We start from the raw sequence: 13,264 nt of genomic DNA, 5'->3' as shown, positions 1-13,264 counted from the left end.
CACGCACACAACAGGAGAAAGAGAGAGAGAGAGAGAGATCGCGACTCCGCGAAGAGAGAAGTGCACGCACACGCGTACGCGTATTCACGCGCGGCTGCGCGATCAATAACCGCCGAGGCTGTGCTGCTGCACGCTACTGCACTCGCGAAAATCACAGGGAGAGAGGACGGTTGCTGCGTGTATTATAGGTGTGTACACACAAACACACACACACACACACACACACACGCACACGTACAGGAGCGCGTATGTGCGCTATCGGGAAGCTGTCGCCTTGACGCGAGTGATGCCTTGCTTGAATGCTCCCCCTTCCTTGCATGAAAGCCGCCAGACTGTCTGGCAGCTGCGCCGCCGCCGGCTCTGTGGATGGATGATTCTTTCGGGATGTGGCTGTAATGGGTAGAGGTGTAACTCGTTAATGAGGGTCAGGAGACGCGGTTATAAGGGTCTCGTCTTTAAAATTTCGGTATCATCAGGTTCGTTCCTTGCGATATCGGTAATGGAAAAAGCTCCGTATTGTAAAACTCCGGCGTCACCGCAACAATACTCACCCATTCCGTTTCCCCGCGACCTTATTTCCCGACCTTTTTCCAGATCCAATAGTCCCGCGCGTCCCCGAAGCGCTCTCTCTCTCTCTCTCTCTCTCTCTCACTCCTGTTTTCAAGTGTACACCGCTCGCGGCAAACTCTATTTCAGGTCGCGGGCGTCAGAGGCATTGTTCCTCCCGACTTTGATTTACCCTCGTTTTACGCGAGCCGAGCGCGCGAGGTATTATGCTCATTAGCGCACGGAGTTTCAACTCCGCGATGTCCTTGAGTCAGTTACGTACGCAGCTCGGTTTAATTACCGCCCGTGCGACTGGGCAATTATAATATCGGCAGAGGCGACGATCGCGTGTGATTAGTTTTGTGTTTACGCATGAGAGTTTTGCGTTTCCGAGTGCAAAAACAGACGCGTTTCGAAATTGACGCTTGTAATTGTGAGCCGCGTGCGGTAAACGTTGGTGAAGTGCGATACGCGTGTGTATACAGTGGAGCGATTGCTCAATGAATAATTTAATAAGAGCGTACACGGCGTGAAATTAATGTAATTCGACGTATCAGCCGTTATTCGATACAAAGCATCTCGTATTCAATATTCAAAAGTTTTTTCTTCGCAGACTCGCCTAATAGCTTCTCGATAAAGTCGCTACCCAATTGAAACTCCTCAGCTCTTTATCACCCATCATCCTTCTCAACAAGTCCCAGCTCCGCCTACCGCGAGCCGTCAAGCGCGTCCATCAATCATCTCCCGAAAAGCTTCCAATCAATTTCACACACAGCGCAGCGAAAACGTTCGTTCACCGATTGCGAGACTCGCGGCTCGAATGACCGGCGGCGCGTATAATTTTTCCGTCTAACGAGCCAAGGGTGAGCTCGTAATTCGAGCAGACCACGACGGCGGCGTTTCAGGGATAAAAAAGCGCGCCGCGATGCGTGTGAGCAAAGCGAGCCAGCGACGGGGAAAAGAAGCTGAAGACGCGAGGTTAACGAGGCGAGCGTCCTTAATGTATGCTTTTCTTTTTTGGAGGGAAAAGCGTCGAGAGCGGGCGTCGAAATGTTTTTTTTTTTTTGCTGCTTTTGCTTCTGGGTAACCTGGTGTAGAGGATCTTATACGGCGGACCAAAGTACTAACCTCCGCCGTATTCAATTTCTCGGAGGATTATTATATAAAAATGTCGGGATTCTTCGAATTCAAACTAATTGGTGTTATACGTGAAGCGCGCATTAGCAAGCCTTCGATGCTCGCATACTAGCGGTTGACGTTACGTGCACGCACGTGCAGACGATAATACACTGTTTGTTTTCGTTCGCATCTGACCAGCGTTAATTCGATGTAATTTTGCTTTTGAACGTTGCATTAAATCGTTAAATAAAAGCCTATAGAAGTATAAGTAGGCGATCCCGTGATCGCCGTACTTATTAATAACTTTTAAAAATACTCCTATCTGCAAAACTCTTCCTGCATCGGAAGCTTGTATAAAAAAGCCTCGCAATAAAGAAAAATCTCCTGTTGTCTCGGTAAAAACCAGCCCTCCCCGAAAATCTTACTTTTTAGCCGGAGTGGAGCGCACGTTCTTGAGCTCCATCTCCTTGTTGGCGGCGTTGTTCTTCTCGGCGTTGTCCTGCGCGTTGGCGGGTTGATCGGCGCCCCCGGCAGCTCCAGCCTGGGGGTTGAGGGGTCGAGTGACGGGTAACGTGGCGGTGTTATCGCCGGCGGCCGAGGCTTCGACCTCGACGGTGGCAACCTTGCAGTCGCCGCTGACCGGCGTCTCCTGCTCCTTCTTCTTCTTGCCCATGTCGATGGCCCACGAGGTGTTCGCTCAGGAGTTGGAGGACCGGCTGCTGCTGGCCAACTGTGGGGGTCAGAGGTCAGAGCTGTGCGAGCAGAGAAGCGCTTACTTCTCTACCGACACGCTGTTCGCGAACGAGATCGTCGGCTGCGACACACGTGTATAACGAAATCAAGGAATAACGAGGGAATTGGGGCGAGTTTCTCAAAGACGGCTGTAGAGAGCGGGCGCAGGCGCGGGTACCGCCATTTTGGTGAACTCGCGGTCCTTGCGCCGTTTGTTGCGCGCTTTGTGCTCCGATAAAAGCCCTCAGCGCGCGCACACACGGCGCGAGTCTGAATCGAGGTCGGCAGCTGAATTTTTCATGCGCGCAGTCTAGTTCTGGAGAGCCGCTTTTGTGCGAGTACCGAGTTTGTGTGTGTATGTGTGTGTATGTGTGTGTGGAGTATACATGTAGCCCGAAAAGCTAACGCAATTCTCGCGCGACGAGTGAGCTCGTTACCGAGGAAGCGCGCGCGTCTGAGCGTTTCGGCCGTTACTACTGCGGCGAGCTCGCTGAAATATTCAGAGGCAAACAAAGCGTCCGAAAATAGACTGGGCCAGTGCTATAAAAAGGCGGCTGGCTGGAAATAGCGGAAAATCCGCGAGAGGGCGGAGAACATCCGAATCGATGACAAGGGGGGGGGGGCGAACCGCTGCAGCCGTGGAAAACGCTCTCTTCCGTATATACCGTTCTTTCACCGACGGAGAGAGAGAGAGAGAGAGAGAGAAAGAGAGAGACAGAGAGCTTGCTCTATTCAGGCTCCGTGCCCACCCCCCACACTCTGAGCTCCCTGTATACGCGCGCGATACACACGCGCCTGCAGCGCGCGATGCAGGCTGGGCCAAGAGAGAGAGAGAGAGAGAGAGAGAGAGGTTTGCTTTTCGGATCGCGCCGCCGCGCCAGGGGCGATCGCAGCAGGGCTGAAGTATTTTTGGCGGGTGAGAGAAGCGACGAAATGTAAAACACGCAGAGTGTGTAAACGCGCGTAATCCGGAGGAGGACAGGGAGAAGATCAGGGAGGGAGGCGTAATGGCCGATGCGGGACGAGTTCCGGGCGGGGGATCCATGAGATAAATCCCGCGATCGGCCCGGATTTATGCGCGGATTCAAACGAGATATCGGGACTCTCCCCCTTTCTGATATTGACACTTCTGCTACCGCCTGGGAACCAATAACCGAATTGAACGTGACACTGCCGCGGATCGATTTTTCGGATATGCGAATTCACTCTCCTCAGATCCCGCGCACTCGTCCGACCGCACTTTGGGTCCAGTCGAAAAAAGGCGAAGAAGAAGAAGAATAACACACCGCGTCCGCTCCTCTTCAGTGAACCGCTCGCGCGAGTAGTCGAGCGCGCGCACCAAGACCGACTGCGCCCCGGCTCCCTTCCGAGAGAGAGAGAGAGAGAGAGAGAGAGAGAGAGAGAGAGAGAGAGAGAGCGGGTCCACAGAAGGACGACGACGCGCAGGTACGCGCCGCTGGGGTGGGGTGCACGTAAGGGACGAGGGAAAAGAAAGAGACTGGCCGTATACGCACACAGAGAGACAGAGGGTGTCGCGCACACTGCTGGGCTCGGAAGGGCGTACGCTCGCTCTTTGTCCGCTCTCGGTACACTGTACGCTATACGCGCGTGTGTGCAGCAGACGATTATATATAGGTAGACAGATAGAGAGATATAACGTTGCGTACGCTGCGTGTCAGTAGTAACGGGCTGGGTACGGTGCGGCAGCTGCGATTTACTCGAAGCACACACACACACAGAGGGAGAGAGAGAGAGAGAGAGAGAAGCGGTGGCTATCACGAGAGTTGCCGCCCCCGCAGCAGCAGCATCCCGGAGAGACTGACTGGGGGCTGCGAGAACCGAGCGAAGCGAAGCGCCGCCGCCGCCGGTCCGGGGGAGAGGTTCGCCTCTCTTCCCCGGGCAGCCACCGCCACACAGCTTCTTGCCAGAGCGCGATTGCGCGCGCGCACGCGGATGCTGTGGGTGAGACCGAGAGAGATGCTCTCTCTCTCTCTATATATATATATATATATATATATATACTATATACATGGCTCGGGCTGATGCGTTTTTGCGCGCGCAGGGGTGGGGTGCGTATACCCTCTCTCTCTCTCTCTCTCTCTCTCCGTGTGGATTTTCGAGTAAATTGTTGAAGATGGAGTGCACGGCGAGAGATTTTTGTTCGCTCGCTCGCTTTTCAATTTCTTTTATAACTCATCATTATCCTCCCCGCGCGTTTTTCACGAGCGTGACACCCTCATTGATAGTCGCTCTAATTTACGACCTCTTCGCTGAAATCCGAAGGGCGAAACATCCGGCTATAAAAGCACGAAATTAAAAAAGCTCTCGGTCGATGACTCTTCGCTCTTCTCTCTCTTCCTATTTTCGCAGGATGCATCGTATAGCCGGCCGATGGACCGTGGACAATGTCCGATTCTTCTTTTCCATACTCGTTTTTTTTTTGTCGACGTTTCGATTTCAGCCGGATGTGTGTCTATGCGCGTGCCTTATTGAGTTAGCCGTCCGCTCGGCTTTTTTCGCCATTACGCAGTATAGGCTCCGTCCTTTTATTGGGTCGAGCCGCGTATACAAATGGAAAACGGCTCGGCCGACTGGCTGTAATATTGAATTTCCCTCTCATCAAGATCGACGCACAGCCGAGTTTAAAATTGTAACAGCAGCCGTAATTGTCTTTCCGAAATACACGGGATTTCGAAGAAGCTTTGTGGTTCCTTACTACAGCTGTATTTACGCTTTTGGTTATGCAATAATTGCTCGTTACGCCGTGAGGCCGAAGTTTAACAAGACTTTCAAGAACCGCGCTGCTCTATCCCTGTGCGCGCTGGCTTCGTTATAACGCTGCAGCTTGCTTTGCATTGAATTCCGGAAAAAATCTAGGACGGACTTTGACGCCCTAAATAATGTAATACAGTGTGCATTTTAGGCGCGTTTCTGATTATTAAGGTCAGGGAGTGCGACGTGACCCAAAAATTAGAAACTCGCTGCCTCTGTCGTGTAGATGTAACGAATTTTCGTACGCAATCTCGGTAACTCAATCGGCTGAAAAGCTCGATTCTCCTAGTTGTTCTTCCGATGCCAATAACCAAGTCCGCAGAGCTCTTATCTCCGTTGCTCTTCATTTGCAATAAAGCATCCCTCTCCTCTCCACCGCGAAAAAAAAAAAAACAATCTCCGACGGACAGCCCCGATAAGCAAAGCGGAATACACCCCTCGACGAATCGGCGCGAGAAACCGGTCCGTGGCCGCGTGCGTATTATATGCACAGCACACAGACGTCGTCGTCGTCGGCTGCTCCGGAGGGAAGAAGACGCCTCTCTCTCTCGTGCGGCTCTGGGGGGAGGAACAGCAGCGGGGTGGACTACTCTCTCGGCGACCCACTGACCCGCTCGATAACGCGCAGCGCTACCACCCAGTTCACTGACCTTCCTCTCCGCGCTGAGGAGGAGAAGGAGGGAGGCTGCGCTGAGAGAGGAGTGCGCGCGCACGGATACAGCTTCCGGTACCCGCGAGAGAGAGAGAGAGAGAGAGAGAGAGAGAGAGAGAGAGACGCGCCCCGCCTCCGATTTCCATGTATGTTATATCTTTCTCTGTGTATGTAGACTTTTATAGCGGTGGTTAATTCGGCGTTTGGAAAAATTACTGTCGCGGTTGATGGGATCGTGTTCCACACCGTGTCATTCGTGTGCACGACATGCGTTTTCGATGTTTCGCGCGAGCGTATACAGCGCACTTTACGTAATGAATCTCAAGGGAGTCGAGGCTGTTTCGAACGATTTTTCAAGAACGAGCACTTACGCATTTAAGATTGTGTAAACGATAAGAGGGCATGAACAACGCGGTGTTTACGAAAGTTTTTAATATTTTAGGTTTCCAAGAAAACTGCTTAGCCCAGCGGCGACGTGCTTGAAAAAAGCTCCACCAGCTTCGCATACCCTGGGCTGAAATCTTGACACGTTTAATTAAGAACACTGATAACGGATCGCCGGGTTCTTCTACCGATTCCAGCCCCTTCGAATCGACGAGCCGAGCGACGAAAGTCAAAGTTTCGAAAAAGCCGCGGCTTTTGAAGGAAACTCGCGAGCTTTTATCTCCCAGGTACGTGTATATAGTCTAAAGAATTCAATCGAGAGAGGCCCGGTCGCTCCGTCGGCTAATAGGGAGTGGATCAATTATTCCACGCTAAACGGATCTCCTTATTCTCGCCGAGAGATTTCCAATAATGGAACAGCCTGCCGAGATTCGGTGATCGCGAGCTCCGAGCACGGATAACACGGAGCGCTGCATTTTTAAGCTCGCTGTAGTCAGGCTTTGCGTAAATCCGCGACTTTTAATATGAACATTCATTCCGCGGACATTCCGAGCGCGGAGGTTATTGCCGCCGGCCCCCCTCTCTCAGGTTGAAATAATGTCAACAAGCATCAGGCAGGAATAAGAGTACTTTGCTCTGGATTCCGGACGAGCTTGTTAATCAGTTCCGTCATCGGCGTGAAATTTCATTCTCGGAAATCAAGTCAATGAACTCTCGCTGCTTTCTCGCGGGATGACCAGCCGGTTTCATTCGAGGCACGCAAACTAAATGAAATCCTAATTCATACTCTTTATCTCCTTCGAGATAAGAGTATCTCCCAATTCCGACCCCCCGTTCTATTTTCCTGGAGCTACTCAACTTGCGAAAAGATAGACTCGCTCGGCGGTCCAAACAAAAAGGAAAACCGCGTGATCCTCCGGGCTCCGTCAGCGGTATAATCCCATTATATCCGCGAATATCTTCGAGAGAGAGACTCTCGCGTTTCAAGGATTGCAAAACTATACGTGTAGCCGACGGTTCTGCTGCTTCTCTCGCTCACGCACGGGAGTATTGATTTCGCGAGCGGTGCTGCCGCCGCTTCCGCGTCCTACGAACTAAAACCTTCGGCGGAGGGGATGCGTGTATCTGTGTATATAAGTCTGTTACGAGCTTCTGTATTGCTGCTGATGCTGGTGGTTCGGACTATATGATTATACGACTGGTTTTTGGATCGGATCGATTTGCGGGTGTTTATGGGTATATACCCATCGGGGGAGATCGAGTCTGTTTGTCGAGGCTCGACGCGAGCCTGTTTTAATTTTGTTTGCGGGATACTGCGAACTCGCGCTGATTTGCTTTGCTGCTGCAGCACTTGTTGAGCGGAGTCATCCCAGTTTCTAGTTTGAAATTACATGCGTATTGATTAAAACTCGTATGTTGCACATGGTAAAAGCCAAGAGTAAATTATGCTTTTATACGATTCCCCTCGGTCCTATACGTCACATCAACGGCGCGTAAATTAACACTGCTCAAAGTTAATGTACCGTGGACGCGTCGAGGGATTCGCTCGTCGGAACTCTCAGGATCGAAGGAAGCGACGTGTGCCGTATTTAGAATCATCACGCGCGCGCGCATATTTAAATATAAAGCGCTCGCGCACGGCACCCCCCCCCCCCTCGAAGCTCGGCAATTACACTCGTAACAATGTGCGCCTCGGCAGGGACGATTCTCCCCGATAATTCTCAACTCATGCGTGAAGTAGAAACAGAGAGAGAGAGAAGACACATACTGCCGCGCGACAACTTCCTCAAGACATTTCCAGGGCTTCCTGCTTTACTCGCCGCACACTACAACGCATAAAGTCACGGCTCAGCGGATCTTAATAATACGTGTATATGTGTGTGCAGCGGTGCAGGTCGTCGACCTTTCGAGAGTGAACTACACCGGCGCATCTTCTTTTTTTACGCCGGGTTACTACGGCGGGGACCAACTGGTGGTTGCGATGCTGGTAATAATAGGCGGCTTCGATTTATCGCGCAGCCACTCGAGACGCCCGGGAGAAAGTTTATTTCGAGTCGGCGCGTTAGGACATTGTTCTTCGGGATGGAGATGTATTGTGTACGTAAAGGGTCTCGTGAGAGAGTGAGACGAGACGAGGTTGCACTTGAGCGCGAGAGACGGTAGCAGTCGGTGGTTTGGGGGGGCTTGTTGGCGATGGATATTTTAATTTCATTTTTTTAAAGTATTTCTAGCTCAAAAGCAAAATTACACGAGCTTGCTCGTTAGCAACGCACTGGTCAGATATGTACACTCTGCAAAACTCATCTCAAGAGTCTCGAGTTTCGCGTTACCAAAGAGTTTCGTTCTTCATAAAGCACCAGGTCTGTTTATTTTCGACCTTAAAACGCCGCTTCTGCAAACAGCTCGACGAGCTGAAACTAGGCGAAATTTTCATATGCGCAGCAATAGCGTTTGATGAAAATTGGAATTCGTGAAAATAGCGACTTTCCCAAAAGGGAATCGCTGCTGATGCGGTTCGTTGAACTGCTTTTTCCGAAGTAAATAAAACTGCAGTTCGGTATTCCATAAACGCACAAGTCGCGAAAGCCACATCAGCGATTTATGCTTCGTGTATTTTAACGCTGACGTCGTGCAGCGAGGGGATAATAATGTTCGCTCCGTGTGAGGGCTGGCGTGACAATACTACGTAACTCACCGACTTTAAATTACACGAGTGAAAGAAGTCGCGGCATTATGGTTCGCTTGAATTTTATAGACGATTTGCCATCATCAAGGGGTTCTTTATGTATAAGACTTGATTCGGAGACGAGAGCGCAGCTTCGCGATAAGCAAAGGATGCTGGGATTTGCTCAGTACCGACTCCGACCAGGCTGATCTCTACCTTATCAACGCTTAAATTTGCAGTTTCTCAAAGAGAGCGCGGATAAAGCTTCCTGTTTTATCATTACCGCGGAGATGCGACTTCTTTCAACTGTATAAGGTGAGTATCGTAGAACTTGTCACGCAACACTGGATCATAATATTGTAATCATGAATAGAAATTTTGTAAAACTTACTTGGCGTTTTTCGGCAGGTTGGGATTATAATGCATAGGCGCCGAGTGCGTGGGCGTGAGGCAGAGTGGCTGATTATTCGAGTTTTGAGGCACCAGAGGTTGTCTCGCGTGTGCCGGAGACGTGTGAGATCCATAGCCGTCGGAGTTGAGCTGCAACGTTAAAATAAACAGGCCGTGCTGCTTTACTCCTTTTAAAGGGTCATTGAACGTTTTTTTCTTATTTTCGCTATACTGTCGGGTAGATCGGGTACTTGATTCACCATTCGTCAATATTTTCCCAGCACCAATCGTACACTCAACCCACGAAGGCCCTCAAGTACCCTGTACCCTTGACAGGCGAGAGGGCAATAAAGAGAGTCACGGAGGAGCATCGGCGGCAGCCAAAAGATCGCATCTCCGTCTGTCTCTTTCCGAAGCTCTCCGGTATATAGATATAGCAATATAACGGCACCGCGCGCTGTCAAAGGCTCCATAACGTCGCCGCCCGCTCAATAAGGACGGTCATTCGACGTCGCCGTTCATCCTTTCCTCCCTTTTTTTTTTGTTTCCACTTTTCGTGAGTCGCGCGCTGCACTTTACGCGTGTGTACTTTGATACGGAGAGATCGAGGCATATTGTGGAGGTATTGCAGAGGGATGTGCGCTTGTGAAAATTTAGTGCGGAAAGTGTTTATTATCGAGGGATGTTAATGATTTTGAATGCATGATGATACGCGTTTGATTAAACATTTTCAGAGAGCCATATAATTAAATTTACTCGCGGGAATTTCGACGTGATTAATAACGTTTTCAATTCCGCATCTGAGCGTCGAGCGCTACTTTCGGTATTGAAATCCAGTGGACTTTAAGTAGGTCATTGATATCGTACCAGTGACAGCGAATGAATACTCCATCATAATTTACAATCAATAAGGGAATTCAATTCTCCCAGAAAGGTGCATTCGATTTCTGTTTACAGTTCGTAATTGATTATTAATCATCGCCAACAAAACAAATTCGAATGTACAACGTTTACACACATGCAAGAACACGAGTCACAACATGCTGGAAAAACTTTCTAAGCTTCGTAAAACACGTGCATTCAAATGGCTGACCGGGAACAACCAAAGCAATCGTGCACCAACAACCTACGCGATTTTTGCTCGCGGGTGAAAGTTCAAGACTCTCGCGATATAAAATCGAATTTCAAATTTCCCGCCCGCGGCAAAGCGCAAGGCGAGACCGCGCCATCAAGCGACGCATGAATAATTCGACGACGCGCTCGTCGTTTTTCATCTCACCACTCGCGAGACACTCGCCTACTCTCGATTGCGAAAAGCCGGTCGCTCAGCACCGATGTCCCGTTACAGAAGCTCGCGGGAAAAACTGGAGACGTTGACGCGGAGAGAACGACGTATCGTTTTTGCGAGGGAATTTTCTCTTCGGTTATAACTCGGGATATCGTTGCTCTATATTGATAAATTGATTTATAGAAATCGGTACGGGCTAAAGGTTGGTCCATTAGTCTCATGCACACACATGCCCCGATCTCCCTTGACCACATATCACAGTTAAAAAATCAAGCCCGACGAGATGTAAAGCACGTTCGAAGATGTTATGGATTAGGACCGATCGCGTGTGCGGGCGATTCTCGTTGGTGCGATTCTATGGATACCTTGACGACGGTGCCGATCAACGAGTCCGGCGGCATTTCCGGCGGCTCGGGTATTACCCCGGGATTGTTCTGGGCCGGGTAATCGCTGTTGGCCTTGTGGTGATGATGCTGGGAGGATGTGTGGTGGTGATCCTTGACGGGAGTGCCGCCGCTGCCGTCGAGGCGCTCCATGTCGAGACTGTCCGTGGGCGTGGGCTGCGACAGCAGGCGCTCCTTCATCTCGTGCAGGTACGGGCAGCGCTGCATCTCTTCGGGCTCGCGGAGCGCGCCGACTGCCGCTGCTGTTGACTTTCCACGATCTGCAATCGAGACATATGCATCGCATTGTTATTGTACATCGTACCACTATTATATATTTTCGACCTTTCGAAAGACCAGCGCGACTTCCGGGAAAACGAGTCTTAATTGCCAGTCTCATTATGCTCGACGATCGTATATGGGCGTCGAATTTGGGCGCGCGCGAGTCTCGTTTTTATTCATGCGCAGCGGCGAAAGCGCCGACTCGAATGCACAAGTGAAATCGCTCGTTTTCGGCTTCCTATTTCAATCGAGACGTGTCCGGCTTTTGAAGGATATGTTATCTATCGGTACACGTTACAGGGGTCTCCGAACTTTTAACGAGCCGTCTGTATGTGTAAGGAATACTGTACGATTTGGCTCGCATATGTGGAACATAAATTTGCTGGAAATTCGAGAAGAAAGCGGCTGCAGTTGATTAACAGCGCGAGACTACAGCCTAACGCGCGTACGCAGCCTCCGCGCGTATAACGGTTATTCCAACTGGTATTTTGTTTAATGAGCTTCGAGCTCTCGCTAAAATTTGCAAGATAATCGTGATTGATGGTCGTTTTCCATTAGTATGTACTCGTTGTACGGTAAGTCATGCCCGACGCGTTGATTAATCATCTAAATTATATGCAGTTGATAATCGTTCAACAATACCAAACGAAAAAGTCGTTTCCAGCTTATTAATTCTCAACAGCTGATCGGCGCCCATAAGCGAAGGAGTCGCCGCGCTTATGGTCAGCGCTCGTCACGAGGAGGAATACAATGAGACCTCTGTATAGGTCGTTAAACGCGTCGTTTTTTTTTTAATCAACGCTTCCGAACAATCAAATCAAGTGAGCTGAATGCGAATCTATAATCAAGAGAGCGTGAGGTGAACTGGTTTCAGCTGCGACCTGCTGGTGGTAGATTGTTTAAAAGAATTATTTATGCATCCAGAACGATGGAATATATTAACGCGATGATGCGCGCGACTACGGGTGATATATCAGCGTCGCCGTGTATAAGGAGATGCATTTTTACGAGGCATGAAAGCAATGTTTATAGGCAGTAAATGCTTCATTGCCTTTTTTCCGTTATAAAATTTCAAGAAAACTAATCAAAAGAGCTCGTGCAAGATCTGTATTTTTGGAGTAGAGGCAGGAATCGCGTCCCTTACAAGTAGCTCTAGTGCTTCTGGCGAAACACTCGATTACGTTTTCGTCGAATGCTCGAGAGTCCGTTCGATTTTTTCTCCTGCGCGCTACTTCTCGGCGATCGCTCTGACCAAATAAGAAGCCCCGTTTTTGCAATAGCTAATCAAACGTTCTCCAATCGCTCATTAAATTTAATCTCTCTCCTCACCTACAAACAAGGCAAGAGCTACAGCTTTGTTTACGTTAATTTTTTTGAGGTTGCAAAAAGCAGTATATTCTACGCAAAGCATAATTGACAAGAGTAAACAAAACCAACTGGATCGCTTGTCACTGGACAGCCAGGATCTAAACCACGCCTTCACGCGGCTCCTCGACCTGCCGGCCGGCGTCATCTGTTCCGTCGCCACGCTTTCCTTCATGCTGTCCTCGCACCTCTTCACAACAACAACGACGACCCTCTAACGGAGTCACAGTTTAAAAAACGAAAAAAAATCCACGCAGCTCCGAAAAAAGTCCCGAGCGGCACTGGCGTCGCGGCGCCGGCGTCTAGGCGTTTTGCCGCAGTGTAGCGTGCCGGCAGAGCTGCCGCATCGCGCGCATGTATAGCTGCACACACGAACGAGCTCGCGCGGAAGGAGTAGGTTGCTACGAGGCGGATGCTCGATGCGGACTGGCCCGAGACACCGGCTGCTTTACGCTGCTCCGCTCTGCGAAGGAGTTAGCTATATAGAGTGAGAGAGAGAGAAAGAGAAAGAGAGAAAGAGAGAAAGCGCGCGAGGCTCTCGTGTAGGTATACTAGCGGTGGATCGCGATCGATGGCATAAGCGAGAGTCGCGACTACTGCACCGATACGTCTTCGTGGGAGGCGTGTGGGATTATGAGCGCGGCGACGGAGCCTATTGCGGTTTTCAGGTGAGATTCCGATGTGTT

The 13,264-nt window shown here is 50.3% G+C and overlaps 1 protein-coding gene across 18 annotated transcripts in view; it reads right to left on the bottom strand.

The window, feature by feature from the left end:
- Window positions 1-13,264, bottom strand: part of LOC100121483 (proton channel OtopLc) — a 37,250-nt gene that overhangs the window by 14,089 nt on the left and 9,897 nt on the right. For 7 of the 18 annotated variants that reach the window (XM_031926161.2, XM_016984659.3, XM_031926154.2 and 4 more), the window contains 2 exons: window positions 10,914-11,212; window positions 9,262-9,410 (listed from right to left, as the gene is read on the bottom strand). In XM_031926161.2, the coding sequence (XP_031782021.1) occupies window positions 9,262-9,410; window positions 10,914-11,159 (395 nt within the window). In that variant the 5' untranslated portion in view covers window positions 11,160-11,212. Of the gene's footprint in view, window positions 1-551; window positions 1,389-2,090; window positions 3,512-3,683; window positions 3,770-4,064; window positions 4,255-9,261; window positions 9,411-10,913; window positions 11,213-12,650; window positions 13,002-13,264 lie in introns of those variants that run through there. The other 11 variants (XM_032597914.1, XM_031926156.2, XM_016984660.3 and 8 more) reach the window with 9 other exon arrangements.

The sequence above is a fragment of the Nasonia vitripennis genome, chromosome 3 (genome assembly GCF_009193385.2).
Source record: "Nasonia vitripennis strain AsymCx chromosome 3, Nvit_psr_1.1, whole genome shotgun sequence".
Taxonomy (NCBI): domain Eukaryota; kingdom Metazoa; phylum Arthropoda; class Insecta; order Hymenoptera; family Pteromalidae; genus Nasonia; species Nasonia vitripennis.
The sequence above is the reverse complement of the archived record's forward strand: the minus strand, read 5'-3'. Positions and strand labels throughout refer to the sequence as shown.